We start from the raw sequence: 20,872 nt of genomic DNA, 5'->3' as shown, positions 1-20,872 counted from the left end.
TTACAATTTTCATCAATAACTTTGTTCTACTAGTCAAGCCCTTTCGTTTGATAACCATATTGAAGGGGTTCTGAGGGAATATGTGATCTGCCATTTTGTAGCGACGGCCATTTTGGATTGACATTCTTCATCAATAATTGTATTCTACTTATCAAGCCCTTTCATTTGATACCCATATTGATAGGATTTTGAAAAAATATATATGGCGCCATCTTGTAGTGGTCATCTTGTAAAAATACAATAAATAATTGAATTAATAAAAAAAAATGTACCAAACGTGTTTCCATTTAGTTCCGCTACTTATGACGCACCCGTTAATAAGTTCTACAAGAATTAATAAATAATTTCTCTCAAAGAATTGCAAAGAAAACAAGTGTCCGGATTTAAAAGCAAAAGTGTCCGGATTTCAAAGTATGATTAAAAAAGTGTCCGGATTTAAAATCACGACACGATGAAAGAAATTTCAAATTTTGAACAAATATAAAATGATTTTGTGGAATTCTGTGATTCATAACTTAGATGAAGGCCTTCTAATTCTATAGGAACGCTTATTTTTCATGCTATGATATGTCAATATTGTTTAATGGTTGAAGTTATATTCGTAAGCACTTAAGCGTCCGGATTTCGAAGCATTACTATATCGGGTCCATAAACTACACGAATTTTTTCGGCCGCCTTCGTTGCAGTTTTACCTCGCAAGTAGTAAAAACGTAAAATATGGCTTGCTTGGTGGACTCCATCTTTGACGCGCTATAACTTGACACTGAAAAGGACAATCACAACACTGTCAAAACGACACTTGTAGCACAGATTGTCATCTTTAAATAGTATACGGTATGACCCGATGCGATAAGTACAACACAAGATATGTTTAAGTGTTGCCATATATTGACAATATACGACATTTCTTTCTCCCCAACCCAATATTTTATATTGTAGCAGTTACGTTATTACTATTGAAAAAAAAAACTGATAATTCGGTTGAAATCCACCACATGTTTCTAATTTATCGATGAAACATTACAAAAAATGAAGAGTTGAAGATGAAGATATATTAATTGAATAATTATTAAAATTTATGTAATTACTACATCCCCATTTTTTTTAGAATTATTTATACCATATTGATAGAATATAACCGGAACAAATCACCCATACTCGACGGAAACGATAAGAGGAGCGAAAAATCATTAACATTCTCAAATCACAAATTACAATCAAAATGCGCCCCGGGCAAGCTATACGAAATCACGACACACAAACGATTGTATCCTTAAATAGCCATGAGCATAATATACTATATAAAAAAAACCATAAAGAAACAACATTGTGACGCTTGTAAATCTAGCGGCAAATTCGATAACTGTTGCAATATCTCGCCGAGAGGCCGTCGGATGTAAACCGGTTCCGCAAAGATGCCCTCCGGTATGCTCGCATCTGTGTGGTTTGTGAGGTGGAATAATTGCATTTTGCCGTCGCGCTAAGACGTTCCAGGATGGGAACGATAAAACAAGCAATTACTTCTACCTTTGCGCATCAGTCTCAGTCCCGGGCGTTTCACAGTACATTTATCAAAGCAATAAAAATCAAGAAACCAGAACTCACCTTCTGTACACATCCGGCGAAGGATCCTTTATCCCTGAGGCTCATCGGCAGCGTGTGAACGTTGTGCACTCCGCCCAAGTAGAGGCTGTGCGGTAGCGACAGGTGCCAGAAGCCGTTCGGGGAGACCGTCATCACTTCCGGAAGCTGATCGATCTGCAATGCGGAAACAAAGTACATTCTTTTTGTGAGTTTTCGCGCAAAACAGAACGATTTCGGAGCGGGTGTGGGAGGGTGGGGTGATTTAATTGGTAAAACAATCGAGTTTGCTTGAAATGAGAACTTTATCCATGTCACCGTCAGCGTGACTTACGGAGTGACACGATAAAATGTGGTGTGAGGAAAAAAGGGGAAGGAGGGGGGAGTTTGTTAATTTCCTCTCCGCAGTCCGCAGGTTGGCTTGATATCCGGCCCCATGGAACTAGTTTTCCCGGCTGTGATGCTGTTTAGGGAGAGTTCCGATGGGTATGGTGTTAGTATAATTACAAAATAAAAATTTAATTAAGCCATTTCGTTCCCCTGCTTTATCCGGCAATCTCAACCGAGCAGAGCGTGAGTGATTCGGTTAGAGAAAGTCCGTTCAGGGGTGCTCCAGACGGCCAAGTAGTTTCTGGTGTGTTTTCAGGCATCTGTGGATATCATTGCGCCCCAGAGGCTGGCCATGTTTGGAACGATGCAAAGCCAAGAGCGAGTGATGATATATTCAATTACCTTGCGGTCTGTGAGATTATTTGCATAATACCTTTGTTTTAAATTTATAGTAAAGTGTTCAGATAATTTGGAAAATTATGGTAAAAGTTGTTGTTCTTCCGAATTTAAGAATTGAACTATTCCACCGCAAATGAAAATTTTTTCACTATAAAAATATTTTTGTATCTTTTTATTTGCCTCAAATTTTGCAGACTTATTGTTAATGACCAAAAAGGGCAATTTGCATCATCGGTTTGCCATTGTGACTCCTGTCTTACTTTTGAGAAGATTCTAAGCAACGATTGCTCTAAAAATAAAAAAAATAACTCAGGAACGGTTGGTCCAATTGATTTGGTGTCTTCCGCAATTTTTTATTTTTTTTCTATCTCATTTATTTATTTATTAGGCTCATTAGCAGTTTAGCCGTAACAGAGCCGGGTTTTAATCGTGTACATGTACATATGTTTATGTTTCTATAAATTGTAAATTACACAGTCGTTAGTAGTAGCCATTTAGGCGTTAAGCTTTCTGTTCCATTACATTATGGTAAATTACACAGTAGTAGCCATTTAGGCGTAAGGGTATTCTTTCTGTTCATCCATTGTTCAGCAGACCGGACAGCGGAGACAGTTGATATTGATCATTGTTGAGTTATTTATAGAACAGCAGCCCGATGTGTCTTGCAGAGCAGAGCAGTTGCATGGATGAATCGATCTTATTTCGACCGTGGATCGATTTCCATCGCTGATGATGGTTGCGTGGACGTAGTTATTCGATAACAACACAAAGATGGTCAATTAAGGGCCCTGAGTTTGAACTCACGATCGATCGCTTGGTAAGCGAACGCGTAACCAAGTGGCTACGAAGACCCCCTGTCTTCCGCAATGTTTTAGGTTATTATTGAAGTATGCACTGTTAAAAAAGTTCAATTTTTATATTATTTCTAAAATAATACGCAAAACTCAATTTTCTCAAAAAGGTGTTTTTGATTTTTTATTCATATATCAATTATTGACATTTAATGAAGTTTGAAAAAACGTAGTAATAATATTTAAAAAAATATGGATTCATGAAAATTGTTGAAAAGTTTCTTATAACTGTTTTTAGACCTGATTCCATGAAAGCCAAATTGCACTTATTCATTAAACGGTTTTGTCTAGGTTGACCCGTTCCTATGTTTGTGACTTTGTAACTTTGTAACTTTGTCTGTAGCGCTGTCCCACATTAATAGAAATTTAATCCCCTTCCTGTTGACCGTTTGACCTGAAATTTGGAACACATTTTTATCTCTGGTGTCATTATAAAACTGCGTATTCCATGATCTTGAAAATCCAAGATGGCGGCTGCTACAAAATGGCGGATTATGTAGATATTTTCTCGAAATCCCATCAATATGGGTTTTCCCAAAACCCCATCAATATGGGTATCGAATGAAAGGGCCTGACCAGTAGAACACAATTATTTATGGAAATGTAAATCAAAGATGGCGACCGCTACAAAATGGTGAATTAGAAATTTTCTCAGAACCCCATCAATATGTATATCAAATGAATTATTTATGAAAAATGCAAATCCAAAATGGTCGCCACCACAAGATGGCGCCATACATATTTTTTTCAAAACCTCATCAATATGGGTATCAAAGGAATGTTTTCGACGAGTAGAACATAGCAGATAATGAAAAATTCAATTCCAAGATGGCCGCAGTTCTCAAACAACTAGTTACTTTTTAAATGGTTTCATTCAGCTTGACCCGTTTCTATGTATGTTTGAATGTTTGTAGGGTTGATACCAATATTGAGGGGATTGCAAAAAATACATAGTCGACCATTTTGTGGCGGCGACCTTTTCGAATTCATGTTGTTCATAGTGTAATGTATTCTCCAAATCAAGCCCTTCAGCAACTTTTTAGCGGCGGCCAAATTGAATTTTTCGAGATCATGGAATACGCAGTTTTGTAATGGCAGTATAATTAAATGTATGTTCCAAATTTCAGATCATTCATTCAACAGGAAGGGGGTCAATTTTCTATTAATGTGGACCAACCCTACAAAACACTCAAACATACGTACAAACAGGACAAGCTCAATGGAACCATTAAAAAGTAATTGTTTATTTGGGAACTGCGGTCATCTTGGATTTGGATTTTTCATGATCTACTGTATTTCACCAGTCAAGCCCTTTCATTTAATACCCATATAGATAGGATTGTGAAAAAAATATATATGGTGCTATCTTGTGGAGGCGGCCATTTTGGGTTTACTTTTTTCATAAACAATTCTCGCGTAACTTTTGAATGTAACATTCACATCAACTCGAGAAAAACGAAGTTGAATACCGAAAGATTGTCCCGCGAATTGTTTCAAAAAGAATCGATTTTTATCACTACTTTTACCACTAGTAGTTAATAATAACTGATTTTTAGTTTGAAATTGAAGCCTCCGAGTGAAAAATGTTACATTGAACGTTTTGACTGACTGCTTTGTACATTGGACAAATTACGTTGGACGATGAGAATCGGAAAATAACTACTGAACAACGATCTAAATACTTGCACTTCGTGCTAAAAGCAGATCATTATTGTTGTCGCTCGTTGAATTGCACTAAAAACGATATCAACACCCGAAAATAACAAAAACTCAAAATGACCCAAGTGGGACTACGTGTTGTATTGATTGCTTTGGATTTACATTTTTCATAAATAACTGTGTTCCACTAGTCAAGCCCTTTCATTTGATACCCATATAAGATATTAAATATGGAATTGTTATACAAATTATTCAAAATTTCCGAAAATCAAAAATAACACTCGCTCTGAATAATCGAGTCTAAAATTCCAGATAATCGAATCCCGGATAATCGAGTCTCCGGATAATCGAGTCCGACCTTTACTACCGTTCCTGAGAATTTAATTAAATTTTAGATTCATCCCCTTAAAATCACTAAATACCTTTCTCATATGAAAATCCTTTCAGGAGGTGATAAAGGATCACATTTAATGAAATTCAACGAAAAAAACCTTTCTACGCTTATGTTCGAATTTCAACAACGACATAGTTATTCAATTTTTCTCTGTCTCTGGCTCTATTGGTCTTAAACTGATTCTAATTCAAAAATAACGCTACGTAGGACAATTATGTTGCTTGCATTTGAAGAATGATTTTATACAGGATAAAGTTGTGAGACTTTCAAATTAGTGGATTTAAGTATCATTTTAGAAGTGAAAAAGGTGTTATTCTTAATTTTATCCAAAAATCATAATAAGCTTGAATATTTCTATCAGCCAAATTAAAGCTCTCTAACCGCTCTACAATTCGTTCTTTAACACCCAACATCTATATCTTTTTTATTTCGCTGCAATATCATTTTAAACAATAAAAATGAGTACTTCACTGTACTCATTATGGCCAATTAACATTCACTTTAACGTTGAGATATTTCATTTTCGGTTGAGTCACGTTTGAAATATAAAAAAAAATAATCTTGAACTGTATGTAATTGAATCTAAAATTGTATATAATCGAATCATATACAATCGAGTCTAACCTGTATAAGGTTGTGTAAAAAATGCATTATAAAAAATCTAATTTATTTTTTGTATTTTTGGTGAAGAATTTTCTCAGAAAATAATCTTCTGACGTTTGTGTTTTGTATGTTGCAGCGTATAAAAAATAATACTTATTGGAAAGTGAATCAATTTAAAAAAAGTTGAAAAGAGGCGAATTATAAGCTTGTAAGATAATAAAAACAAGAAGAAAAAGCAATCAATTTGTGTTTCAAATTTTTATTTTCGATCTGAACTTGCAATGAGTAAAATTTTTTATGCGCTGCAACATCCAAAACTATTCAAACATGAAAAGATTTTTTTCTGAGAAAGTTCTTTACGAAAAATGAAATAATTAATTAGATTGTATCTCAGAAACGGTATTATTTAGCAAATTGTTTGTATATAAAAAACATTTTGTTAAAGAAAATTGAGTTTGAAGTATTTTTTCGAAACGAAGTAAAAATAAAACATTTTTTTAACAGTGCATACTTTCTCTGTATAGCCCCAATAATAAACTAAGACATTGCGGAATATTTCAAATCAATCGAACCAACCGTTTCTGAGTTATATTTTTTTGAAAATTTTCAATCAATTTTTATTTCTCTTCTCAAAAATAAAGCTAGAGTGAAAATGGAAAAAAAAGAAAATTGTTCTTTTTGGTCATGAATAATGCGTCTGCAAAATTTTAGCCAAATAAAAAAAAAACAAAAAAACGACCTTCGAATTCAAATGGAATCGCCCAATTGAATTGTTTGTCAAACTACTACTACTGAATAACACTGAATTTTGAAGCCATTTTTTAAATCACAAATTCGTTTTTTTTTCATTTTCTCTTCGAAAAACCTCTCAGCCAGCTTAGTAGAATTAGAAAATATAATTACAAAAATATATGATTTGCGATATACCTTCAAGACTGCCAATCGCGATGTCCTGGATACTTTGATGGTGTGCCATTGTCCCATCGATAACGGAAATTCGCTCCTGAAATGATATTTAAAAAAAAAGGATTCAGCTATTATAAATCATACAGTTATGAAAAATGTATTCATTGTTGTTAATGGAAATAGCAAACCCACATAACATAAATGTTTATTTTTCGGGCTGGAACTAATTTAAGGTCTTTAAACATAGAGTATGTCATCAGATTTATCTCGTGATTCATTTATACATATATTTCTTGACGCCCTACAATTCATTTATGATTCTTGGTCATTTTATAAATTAAGAGAAATAACATGGAATGCGTCAGCGCTTTTATTTTCTTACTGGATATAATATTTTTCTTGCAAATATTTGCAGCATCCGAGAAGAAAACAATTTGAGCACGGGATTTCCGATTACTGTACGAAGTTGGCAAAGTGTTGATTGTTTGCAGTAATCTCCGTTACCAGCGGCAACAAACTGGTGCTGCTGCTGCTATTGAGAGAAGTGTAAAATATGAATCATATCTATAATGAAAACTTCGAATGCTGCAAGTGGAACACTTGCTGTGAATGGCTGTAACTGAGGAAATTAATGTTCAGCGGCAGCCGTGATTGTACTTAAGGCATAAACCAATTCCGAGATCGTGTTGCGCTTCCAGGGCGAAGTAAAATCACCAACAATCCAATTGCTGCGGCATAAAATCTCTTCCGGTATAAAACATCTTCTGAAAATTCAAACCGAAACAGGAACTCCCAGTCGTTATAATTTCAATTTCGTCAAGGGCACTCACACCTTGACTATACCAGTCCCAAAGCGCTGTGAAATTTCTAAATCATCTATGAACATATTCCTTTCGGAACTGTAGAAATAGATGGTGCCTTGTTGAAGTGGTCGTATTCACGAAGGATATTTAATTCAGTCGTCACAAAAGTGAAACCCTACCGCTTCAAACGGCTGTTGATTATCCGTCGCTTGAATGAGTTTGATTTGCGAATAACGTAGACCCATAGCAATAGTGTACATGTAGTAAAGGTAAATGGCGATGGAAAATTTGCTGCTTCTTGCGCACTTACCATAGAAGTTTGGCAACTAGAGCACACTAGTAACAACGAAAATTTGTCATTAGTGGAGTTAGAAATGCGTTGAACTAAATTATGTAGAGTGTTTTAAAGGACTTGGGTGTTAATCGAAACTCAAAACGATTTGTTTTATTCAGTTCATCAAATTTGCTCGTTATTGTAATGTTGAATGAAAATTTGTTTTTCTTTACATAATTAGTAGGAGTTCTTGTTTAATCACGGGTCGTTTTTATAACATTTCATTCACACAACTCTTGGTTTCTTCACGCAAAACGAATCGCGTACGTCTCTAATTCTTTAAAACTTGACTATTATAATCTATCATGCTAAAAAAACAAATGAAAAAAAAAATCAAAAGTTACAGGAAGGTTGTGTCCGAGACACGACCGCATATGACGTAGGTTAACGTTAGGCTACTCCATTATCAATCTTCATTATTTTTGTTAATAATTTGAAGGTCCTATAAAGGATCGTTTAGTTCGATTGTTAGGTATTGTTTTTGCACTCCACCAGTGGTACAATAGAGCGATGATCACAGAAGGGTGACGATTATTCGTTGCATGGTGCATATCACGATAAAAAATGCCGAAGGGAAATGAGATATGCTGAATACTACCTACTGTGGCCCAGGACGAGATGGGTCCGGCGTTCAGTATGGATAAAATAATAAAAAAGTGTATATGGAGAGTGAATGAACAGTTCCTGTATTGTCAATTTTGCTTCAAACCAACGGCACACAAAGCTAAATGCATCAACGCGATTTTCAATTAGACTAATAACAGACAGCTCAAATCTGAATATCCGTTCTCGAATAATGCGCGAACAGACATTTGTATGAAGCTATTTCCAACAAAATCATTACCAGATAGTTTCACCCATTCACTTATGCTCAATGTTTCACGATGCATGATCGACTATTGTAATGGAATATTCCTATGCATAGTTCATTTCGAGCGAGCGATTTACGGGCGTCTCATTATTCATTATTATAATGAAGTGTCTTTTTCAAGGCAGATGACGAAGGAGTTTAGATTAAATTGTCCCTTTCAGGGCTAGAGATGAATGAAGTGAAAAAGTTTGAAGTCTCTATAATTCAACAAAAAGAAGAGTGAAGAACATCACGATGAAAAAATGTAGGGGAGCCGCGGGTAAGACGGACAGTGGGGGTATGATCGACAGGTGGTTGATTTGTATAGTTCCATTATGAATTTCAAATTTCTATTGATGGGAAACCCTTCTACATGCTATTCTATAATATTTCAACCATCCTATGACAATGAATATTGATCAAAAGTGGAATAGAGAAACAAAAACCAGAAATCGAACTTGATTCCGCGTGTGGATGTAACTTTTGCGGCTTCGATATTAAGCATTTTGAGTGGATTAACTGCAAAATTGAATTCGCTGATGGTTATATTTCGGTTTGTGAGTTGACAGAGAAGCGATATTCGGTATGTACGGAGAAGTAAATTCATTCGTAAGTGGTAAATTTAAATTATTGAAATAATTGCACTGGAGGGTGAAATGGACAGTCATATCTTCTTCTTTCTTTGTTTTTAAGAGGCTTTAAACTTTGCAGTTCATTCGCCTCTAACCCAGTCATATCCATAATCATATCCAATACATGATGGAAAGTGAAGGGAAGAATGGATTGAACTCTTTTTTATATTGCTTTCTCTTTTTGTTCTATTTCAATTACTGGACGCACAAACACTGGGAGAGAGTGAAATTATTCCTCTCGCGAGCGATAAACCTCTACGCTTCGTATGTTATGAACCTGTCCATATCCCCCCACTACATGTCCATTACACCCGCACCGATAAAAATGTTGTACTTATCGGCTTGTTTTAATTTCAGTAAAAAACATGGAAAAAACACATTTTTATAAAAAATTTGGCCAGTTATTTCGAAAACCAGTATATTGAACTGTAAGAAACTGCTTTTAATTTTTTGAAAACATGAGTTTCCATAGATACAATTGAAGTTTTCCTTAACATGTCCGTCTTACCCCCATCTCCCCTACACAGATTGTGCCGCACATGCTTTCGATGAATGCACCGATAATGTTAAGCCGGAACGGTCGAATCGGGCGCGAACATGTGCGCATTCACTAAGAGTGCGCATATTGCCGCCAAAACTTGCTTGGACAAACAACTGAAACCAGAATCTCGGTTTTCAGACACTGTGACATATGCGACGCACATTAGCTGAAAATCATTCATGAATATCATATTCTAATCATATTAATATAATAATTATTGTGCTATTTCATATTCCCGTATATGATTATTATATTAATATGATCTTCTCGTGTCACGATATTCGTGGTCGAACTCCTCCGAAACGGCTCGACCGATTTGAAATTATGCAGAAAAAAAATTAATAGGCATGAGAATAAGTCGTAAACTATATATGGCACAGCTAGGGAACTGATTACTTTATATTTAATACCGTTTAGAGTGGTCCCATGCAAGATAAAAAAAAAACTGAATAATTTTTCATTTTTAATTTTGAGCTTGAGCTTGGGTAGACTGTACAATTCGTTGTTGCCCTCCGTGATTGACATGAACCAACCAAATTGCACAAAGAACACATAGAATGACGCTTGAGACTAGCAAATCATTCTCGTTGTACAATTTTCGGTGATTCGAGAATTTTTCATTTTTCATTTTTTACCTTAAGCCGTTTTGGCTTCAAAAATATTTTATTTGAGTATTTTTGTATAAAAAATGTCCAAATAATATAATTGTCGTTTGTTTTTCAAGCAGAATGAATTTACATACGTTAGTGGAAGACAGACAGCGCTACGTCCGTTTCATCGAACCCTCATCCACACATTTCATCCTCAATTCGCCTAAAGTCAGGCTGGTGAGCTGGAAGCAAAAATGATTATCACGCTATTGACATCAATCCTGATAAAACATCATTTCTGTGAAGCGAAAATGATAATAAATTTTCGGGTGTAACAAACATGCTTATATAAATGAAAATTAGCTCTCTTGTATCAAATATGTGTTCACAGTAACACATAATCTGTAGTTGAGAAACATCTTGAACGGAAGTTGTGTCTGATAATAATTTTATGTCATGGATGAAGTTTTGACGAACATGCGAGGTTGTTTAGAAAAATAAATAAGTCAGGGTCAGGATTATGTCTTTCAAGTATTCAAATAACGTCAAATAATGATTTTCATTGTTTACATATCTTTAGCATTTCACCTTTTACATTTTTTTACATGCGTTGAATTAAAAAATTATAGGAAGTTGGGTTTGTTGGAAGTTGGTTTGTTCATTTATACTCCTATTTAGGTGTAGCTATGCATCAAATTGTTCAAAAGTTATGTTTACTATGAAAATGTTTCATTTACAAAAATGTTGTTGTTTTATTCACTTTTGAAAAGCTTGGACAACCTACGTTGTGTTTAACTATTTGTATTTTTGAATCTACTCGGTTGAGATGTTAAAGTCCAACTGAACTAGATGGTCGGGCAGCTATCCTCAACAACTCTGTTTTAAAAAAGTGTTGCCATAATCTCTATTGGTTTTCGCCTATACTACAACTGCGCCCACTCACGGGCGAAAAATGCCTTGAAATGTTTCAGACTTATCGTTTTTCTAAACAGATGTTTTTGGCTTGTATTTTTGCAGTACGGGGCAAGAGTGCCAATCTTATAAAAATATAATTTTTGAAGAAAAAAAAAATCGCGGTGGTTCCAAACAACGCAAACTCAAATTCTGGTGGCGTTCACGAAAACCGGCAAGCCAATCTTCTTCGGCCAATTTGGATGTCTTGTCGAAAGAGTGATCTAAATTATTTCACTTTGTGATTTATACCCTAGGTTCGGGATGTCGTGTGTTGTCAGCCCATAAAATTCTGCATATTAAGGATGTGACTCACGAGTTACTCCTCCTGTTGCTTAGAAAACACAGTTTTAAAACTTCTGCACATATTTGGCCAATGTTCTTCTGGGCAAACTATATTCCTCCGCAGCTCGTCTCCATGATTTACAGAATGTACGGCAACAACCATAGTTTCCATCTGTCACTGGTTTCGGAACGAAATCTGTTCATATTTACAAACCATGACCACAACAAACAGAACCACGATTACACTATTTGCGTTTGACAGATCGAATTCGAGGTTACGACTATGGCATTTTTACCCCGGTAATAATGGCTCCTTTTGCCCCGGTAGTTGAGAGATAACAAATTTATGTTTAATCGAAACAAATGCGTACGATTTAAATTAGTTCATAGAGTAAGATGAAGAAAAATGATTATTCTATTTATATTTATGGGTGGAGTCATGCAAACATATAGAAACTGAGGGTATTTCGTTAATTTGCGCCTGTGCGTTATTATATAGATTGCAGCTGTAAAAAGCTCAGTTAGTATTTATCCGTTTTCCAATAAAATATTTAAGGTTCTGGCTCATAATATGTGAGATATATGCAGTATCTGTATAAAACAAAGTTCTGTAGTTAAATAATTGTAAAAGATGGAAATAGGCAAAATAATGGGCACTCTTGCCCCGGGTTCCCCTATCATTACAAATGGGGTTACAGCGTGGCGAAGATGCACTATTTTTACGTACGGGTTATGAAACACGCACGTACGCACACAAATATCCATATATCGATGGCTTGAAGTAACTAAATATAAACACACTTATCTTTTTTTGCGGTCTTCTCAACAAAAACCCTTTCTGTTAATATTGCCAGTCTATATTAGTTTAGCTGTCATCATTTGCGAAACCAAATCACTGACAAAATTTCGGAACATTTATTTTCTTGGTGAGCTGACGGTAGCCTAGCTTGATGATTCCCCACACAATTGTGTAGCTCAAAACATTAATGCAATGGCGTAAGTTGAATGCCAGAGACATCAGCGAGTGAGTGATTTGGTCGCGTCCACAACTCAGTTCGAAACGAAGACATGTGATGGCGCAAAACAAGGAAGAACAAGGGATGTTCATTGTTTCGTACAGGCAAACCTGTTTTTGTGCGGTTGCTTTTTGTGCGATTTCTCATTTCTGTGACTGTTTAGGTGTGATTTTATGATTTCTGAGATTAGTTTGTGTGATTCAAGACCCGATGTCCTAACAAAATTGCACAAAAAGAGTCACACAAACGAGGAATCACGCAAAAAGGGACTGCACAAAAACAGGTTTGCCTGTATCTAGAACGATACTGAAAGTTTGCCTTTCCTTTCTTTCCTTGTTGAATTAAAGAGACTTTAAACTTCTTCAGCTCACTCGTCTCTAGCCTTCAAAAAGGCCATCGGAAAACTCTACTCTTTCCTCATATTACTCCTCCACCCCCATTGCCTTGAGAAAGATCCATCCAGCTCGCCAAGCAACGGTGTTGTCCAGTCGATGTCCTCACGAAGAATGAAGTTTGTCTCAGCAAGATCCACTGTTTATACTCTAGGCAAATATTTCCCTTCGTTCTTCGTCTTTTCCTTTGTTCACGGAGACTTTACATCTTACGATTTCCCCTTCGTTGCTCGTCGATAAGTTGCTCGTTATTGACAACTCTGTTCGAGAAAGCACACAATTGGACAGAACAAATGTATGAGGAAATGGAAATGCTTCCAAAAAAATTAAAGAAAAATTCATTTGAAAAATAGTGTGGAAATTAAAATTAATCTTTTTCCAAAGCATTTTTTTCAAATTCTGATCGGAAACTATATAAATAATTCATATATTTACCAGAACTCAGAAACGTAACAAGAGCATACCAAACGCCAGAATTTACAAACAAACATTTTACTCAACTTTATTAAACTTTATTTTTCCAGGCGTCTTATATATGGTATATTTCAGAAACTATCAAAGATAGAAAGTTGACGTCTTCGACAAAAGTCCATGTTTTAATAAAATCTAAAACATATTAAAATACACCAAATCGTCATCTTTTTTATCCCATGTTTATTTATGTTTATTTATTTAGGCTCATTAGCATTCCAGCTGTAACTGTTGCCACCGGCCGAGAAAACAAGTCACCGTTCTATCAGCAATGTATATTTAGAACGAGCTTTATGCTACAAAATTGTACATAGATCAGTTTTAATTCAAATAGTATTTTGTAATTTCAACTTACAATTTCAGTGACCTTTTATTTCACAGTTTCTCCTAACTTCTCACGGATCTGCTTTCTCATTGCAGCCTTTTCAATATTCGGACCTAATTTTAGAGGTTTTCTAGTATTTAGTATCGATGATTATGAATAGATCTCTACTTACAAGTCGAATTATTGTTTTATGTCCAAATAAAATGCAAGTTTACCGAAATATTCTTTTTCCAAAATGCAACTTCACTCCTTCCTTTTGTGCATATAGTTTGAGAAGAAAAAAACAAAACTATCCAAATTCATTGGCGATTCTTGTTGACGTTATCCGTAATCCAGGTCTCTAGGTCTACATTAGATCACTAAGCCCATCGGTAATGTTTGACGGTACAAGATTGGCGTAACGCCTGCAGCAACAGTAACAAAGCCGGATTTTTTTTAATCGTGTACATGTCAAATATCTATACATCTATCTATAAATAGCACGTTACACAGTTGCCATATTAGGCGTAAGAGTATTTCTTCTGTTCTTCCATTGTCCAGTTAGACCACCCGACGGCGGAGACAGTTGATATGATCATTGATGTGTTATTAATAGAACAACAGCCCGATATTTCTTGCAGAGCAGAGCAGTTTTGTGGATGAATCGCTTTTATTTCGACCGTGGATCGATCTCCATCGCTGATGATTGTTACGTGGACGTAGATATTTCATAACGAGACAAAGATGGTCAATTCCTGAATTCTGAACTCACGATCGATCTCTTACTAACGGGTGTTAAATAAAAAATGAGAATTTTTTCAATCACACATAAACAATTTTTTTTTATCGATTTCAGTATTTTTTATTAATAACATAATGTATTTTCTTTAAAAAAATGTCAGTGAATGTTTGAGTAAGGGCCGTGGTCTGCTGTTCGACGCAACTTTGTCGCGATGCTCTCACAAGAACGTTGTACGGCACTTCAGTCCATTTTCCGGATACAATTCCGGATTCTTGAGTCAGTTGCTTCGTGTCCTTGGCCCTCCAATTGTTTTTATACACTAGGGCACTGAGTGAGCCAAAGAAATCCTCTATTGGGCGGCACTGGGGCAAGTTTGTTGGGTTACGATCTTTCGGCACGAACGGTATCTTTTTCTCCTCAAGATACGCCAGCATCTTCTTGGCGTAATGGGAAGACGCCTTGTCCGGCCAGAAGACGTACTTCCCATCCGCGTGATGCTCGTTCAGGAACGGCAGCAGGATTTTATCGAGGCAATCTCCTCGATAGATTTGTTGGTTGATTGCCAGACCGCTCGGCTTAAACCAAGGCTTTGAAATGCCCCGGTCGGAAATGGCGATGTACAACATAACCTTTTTTTTCAAACTTGTGCTTGAACTTGTATTCCACTTCAGGCGGTGTGGATGACTTGTCGCTGGAGTAGTAATTATCATTTCCTGGAATATGCGTTTTGGACAACGGAAAAACGGAAATAGCGGAAATAGCTTTCATCGTCCAGAACGAAAGCCGTCCCGAAAGACGTCAGTGGTCATCCACCGACACTGTGATTTAACCGTCTCAATCTGCTCCTCCGTGTACTCCGGCGACCTCGTCTTCTTCCTGCAGACGATTCCTTCCATCTTGAGGGTCCGATGGATCAATATGTGGAAGCAGCCATATTTCCGATCGGCGTCACGCAGGCTGGTTGCGTCCTTGTTGTCAAACAGCTTCTTTAACGATGTCTTCGTCTGCTTCGTCATTATCGTCACCGGACGACCACTTCCGACCTTCTGCTCTACGTTCAGGGAACCCAGGATACGATATACCGTGCTGACAGGTACATTTTCTTCCTTAAAATGTGCCACCGTGAACTTTTTTCCTTGCTGGAAATGCGTTTCGTAAAACCGTACAATGCGTTCGCGGAGCACGTGCTGTTTCGACGCCATCTTTGCTTTGACTAAATTTAAACTAGCGAAACCAAACACGCCTACTGTTTCTAGGGAGCCCAAAGAGCAATTTTCTTGGAGAAAGGAAATTTTACGCTCTTTATTTGAGTTACTGGTGCTCCCATGGCCGAGTGGTTAGCGTCAAAACCTAACATGCCAGGGGTTCGGGTTCGATTCCCGTTCTGGTCGGGGGAATTTTTCGTAAAAGAACTTTCCTCCGACTTGCACTGTGGTCACGCGTATTCTAGAGCTTGCCACTCAGAAAGCATTCAAGGCGTGTTATTTGGCATAGAAATCTCAACTAAGTACTAGTAAAAATGACGCAAGTAATATTACGTTGAGACGGCGAAGTTCCTCAAGGAACGTTGGTGCCATTTAAGAAGTAGAAGAAGAAGATTTGAGTTACTGAAAGGTATTGAAAAAATTCTCATTTTTTATTTAACACCCGTTAAGCGAATGTGCAATCAATGTGGCTATGAAGACCCCCAATATCGTCACCTTGACTTTAAACAAAATTGGGATTAGTTGTAATTTTTCCAATGAAAACATGAAAAAGTTGTTGTAGGAAAAACTTTTTCCCTGTGAAGGTGACCATCTTTTGATGTATGGATGACACGTTGGAAATTGTAAGGGCTATCCATATATTTTTTTTGTGAATAAACAAAACGATTTTGAGAAAAAAGAATTTCAATTTTAAAAATTTAAGGGTGGGTCTTTTAAGATATAAACATGTTTGTCATTAAATTAAATTTTTGGGTAATAATTATTAACAGTGTATTAAAAATATGTTTTTTCATAAAGATTCTTCAATAACTTTTCCGTACGTCATATTTTAATCAGACATCGAGTTACGATTTTTTTTGAAAAAAGCTTCTATTTTTTTGCAACGTCCTTATTTTAAGATCACTGATTTTAAAATTAATCCTTATTAAAATTGTTTATATGATAATGAAAATTGTGATTTTGTACAATGTTTGCATAAAATCGCATCAAATCGTCCGTTTTAAAGATGATTTTGCATGGAATTGCTCCAAAGGATTATTATTCATAATTACGCATACCCACACAGAAATTTATCGTATAACTCGTATAACGTATAACGTATAACACAAAAGCATAAATGAATTAGGTGATTTGACGATGCTCACATCTTCCATTTTCGCTAGACGATTCATCGAAATGTTGGAAAGAGTGCTGAACATTTTCACTAAAACAACATACTGATAATTGTTATTCGGTACATTTTAACAATATATTTATTTATTGCACAACAATTTATTGCAAACTTTTCAGTTCATTAGCCTCTAGACGGATCTTCGGAGAACAATTACTTTTTTAATTCTAGACCGGGAATACAATTTCATTTCACGGAAGTACTATAAACTCAAGCTATAACTAGTTTATATTGGGTTGGGGAAAAAGAAATGTCGTATATTGTCAATATATGGCAACACTTATCGCATGTACTTATCATGTACTTATCGCATCGGGTCATACTATACGGCTATTTAAAGACGGCTGTGCTACACTGTGCAACCCCGGATTGACGGCCAGGAAGGTTTTGCTATGTGTTTGGTGGGATTGGAAGGGAATCATCCACTATGAGCTGCTCAACTATGGCCAGACCCTCAACTCGGTTCTCTACTGTGAGCAGCTTGACTGTTTGAAGCAGGCGTTTGACCAGAAGCGGCCAGAAATGATCAATAGGAATGGTGTTGTTTTCCACCAGGACAACGCTCGGCCTCACACATCTTTGATGACCCGCCAGAAGCTACGGGAGCTCGGATGGGATGTCCTATTGCCCCACCGTATAAAGGGTGTGTCACATCAAATTGCATCACGGAAAAAACGCTGTAGAAATTCGCCCAGTAGACCGATCGTTTTGAAAATTTTAGACAGTAAAATAAAAACTATTAAACAACTTTTGGCATTTTCTTTTTATTCATACTTCGAGCCCAAGCCCGTATGCTCGCACCTTCCTTTTTACCCCGTCCATAAGGTTCTGTACAACGTCAGGTTGTAGTTTTTTTTGAACACAAATCCATTTTCTCTTGAAGTCCGCCTCCGATTTGACAACTTTTGGGTTCTTCCGGAGGGATGAAGCAGGCCCAATATTTATCTATTGGGCGAAGCTCCGGCGCGTTGGGCGGGTTCATTTCCTTTGGCACGAAGGTGACCCCGTTGGCTTCGTACCACTCCAACACGTCCTTTGAATAGTAACACGAAGCGAGATCCGGCCAGAAGATGGTCGGGCCCTCGTGCTGCTTCAATAGTGGTAGTAAGCGCTTCTGTAGGCACTCCTTAAGGTAAACCTGCCCGTTTACCGTACCGGTCATCACGAAGGGGGCGCTCCGCTTTCCGCAAGAGCAGATCGCTTGCCACACCATGTACTTTTTGGCAAACTTGGATAGTTTCTGCTTGCGAATCTCCTCCGGAACGCTGAATTTGTCCTCTGCGGAGAAGAACAACAGGCCCGGCAGCTGACGAAAGTCCGCTTTGACGTAGGTTTCGTCGTCCATTACCAGGCAATGCGGCTTCGTCAGCATTTCGGTGTACAGCTTCCGGGCTCGCGTCTTCACCACCATGTTTTGCCTTTCGTCGCGGTTAGGAGCCTTCTGAACCTTGTATGTACGCAGGCCCTCCCGCTGCTTGGTCCGCTGGACGAATGAACTTGACAAATTCAGCTTATTGGCGACATCCCGGACCGAACTTCTCGGATCGCGTCCAAACTGCTTAACTACGCGCTTGTGATCTTTTTCACTGACGGAGCATCCATTTTTGCCGTTCTTCACCTTCCGGTCGATGGTTAGGTTCTCGAAGTATCGTTTTAGTACTCTGCTGACCGTGGATTGGACGATTCCCAGAATCACGCAGCAGGATTAATTCACGACGCTTTTTTTCGTTCGACGACATTTTTCCAAATTTACCAAAAATTGACAGTGACGCATGGCCAACGTGATCTATACACTCTTATCTGATTATAAGCGAAAGCTGAAGATATAATTCCTAAAAATTAAATTTCTACAGCGTTTTTTCCGTGATGCAATTTGATGTGACACACCCTTTAGTCCGGACCTGGCTCCAAGTGATTATCATCTCTTCCGTTCCATGCAAAACGCTCTTGGTGATACTAAGTTGGCCTCAAAAGAGGCTTGCGAAAATTGGCTGTCTAATTTTTTTGCAAATAAGGAGGGGGGGTTATAAGGGGGGGGAATAATGAATTTGGCTTCTAAATGGCAACAAGTTTGCGAACAAAACGACGCATATTTGACTTAAATAGGATAGTATTAAGTATGTTAAATAAAGCGTCAAATTTCGATCAGAAATACGACATTTCTTTTTCCCCAACCCTATGTATTGATCTAGATATTTCTACGAGGAGTGTAACCTATCTATTTAACACATACATGAACCTGTATTTGAAATACACAGACTTAGAGATTCAAATGTAAGCAGTGATAGTAACACTGGTGTACCAAAATCAGGCTTAGACAATCTGAGACACCTTATAGTGAATTTTCCTGAAGAATTCTTTCTGCGGTTTACTGTTTGCAGTTATGTGTTCTAGTAATCGATATTCTCCGAAACAAGGGATAACATATATAGTTATTTTTAAATGGTTAGTACCTATAGAGAATTCTATTTTACAAGACATTCAATCGGCGAGCCATTTTCCCTAGATTCGACCACTCGAAGCATAAATTATACTCTGCTGCGCAAATTCCGCAAAGCGAAAAGTTCAACTTCCTTGCGGATTCTGTAACTTCCACTGCCCAGAGGAATGGTGGGAAAGGAAATAAAATATTTTTTCGGAGTACATTATTATAGGCAACAGCCGAAAAAAAAGTATAGAAATAGATTGAGCTAATGCCCACAAAATGTTTCATTTTAGCGTACGAGAGTAAATTCCCATGGCGTGATGGAAAAGTTTCATTTGCATTCATTTGCAAATACATTATGGAAGGAACAATCCGAAGCAGAAGAGGGGATGGGGTGACACAACAAGGCGAATTCGAACGGAAGAGGAGGGGTGGTTTTAATAATGGGGCCGCACCGCGCTGTAGTTGGTGTCTGGAAAAGCACTTACGCAGCCGAGATTCGCTCTCGGCCGGATCCATCACGAAAATTAAATAAATTTTCATTCTACAACCGGGCCGCGCGAACAGGGAGTGAGCTTTCCGCGAGCGATCGTTTGCTTTTCGCACGCTGTGTTTCGAGCGCGAGAATGCATAGCGGGACTCAATTTGGTGAAGTGCTGCGCCAGTGAGTGGGAGGTTATTTAAAATGCCGCAAGGGAGCAGTTGAGTCAGGCGGAGAGTGGTTGCGGGATGAGGAGGGAGGGAATCGTCTGTAACTGATTCGATAAGTAGGTTCCGCAGCGGATGAAGCTTTGTGAAGGGCAGAGACTCATTTAACATCGATATTATTGTTCATTAGGCAAACTTCTCGGTTTGGTTTATTTTCCCCGTCAAGCCTAGCGTCGCGTCAGTAATTATAGACACCTGAAAGTAAGTTCATTCGATGGAAAAGACAGAAGGAAACACATCATCCACCCAGTAAACTGTAGCCTCCTTGTTGGATTTATTAATATTCTAGAAAATATGAAGCAGATATTCAGGCTTTCGTTATTATATTCATTGATAATTATGCTATCTAGGCGTGAAATTTCAAACCCTCAATTCGTTGCAGATGTGTAACAACTCACTGGGGCACAATCCTGGTAAATCCATTATGAACTATTAATTAAATTTTTAGCGCTGGCTGAGAAGTTTAATTAAATTTTCCGCTGCTCGTTGTGTACCCTTCCATTATTTTTTTTTTCAATATGCCTTTTTATCATGCTTCTAATGGCCGACACATGCCGCGATCTTTATCTCCTAGGAGCTAAAAATTTTCCCATAATCCCACCCACTTTTCTGGACAGAAGTTTCTGTCGAGGATCAACGGCATCGTTGGCGTTGTCTTCATATTTCGATCCTGCCTTATGTGGCGTTACCGATGTGCAAGACTCTTCATTCATCCCATCCATATTACCC

At 37.4% G+C, this 20,872-nt stretch overlaps 1 protein-coding gene across 3 annotated transcripts in view; it reads right to left on the bottom strand.

The window, feature by feature from the left end:
* Window positions 1-20,872, bottom strand: part of LOC129768435 (uncharacterized) — a 622,376-nt gene that overhangs the window by 53,250 nt on the left and 548,254 nt on the right. For all 3 annotated transcript variants that reach the window (XR_008741679.1, XM_055770090.1, XM_055770091.1), the window contains 2 exons: window positions 6,745-6,820; window positions 1,606-1,758 (listed from right to left, as the gene is read on the bottom strand). Coding sequence is in view for 2 of the 3 variants with exons in the window: in XM_055770090.1 (XP_055626065.1) it covers window positions 1,606-1,758; window positions 6,745-6,820 (229 nt within the window). In the remaining variant the exon portion in view is untranslated. The remainder of the gene's footprint in view (window positions 1-1,605; window positions 1,759-6,744; window positions 6,821-20,872) is intronic.

Source organism: Toxorhynchites rutilus, chromosome 2, assembly GCF_029784135.1.
Source record: "Toxorhynchites rutilus septentrionalis strain SRP chromosome 2, ASM2978413v1, whole genome shotgun sequence".
In the NCBI taxonomy this organism is placed as follows: domain Eukaryota; kingdom Metazoa; phylum Arthropoda; class Insecta; order Diptera; family Culicidae; genus Toxorhynchites; species Toxorhynchites rutilus.
This window is presented reverse-complemented; position numbering and strand designations above follow the sequence as displayed.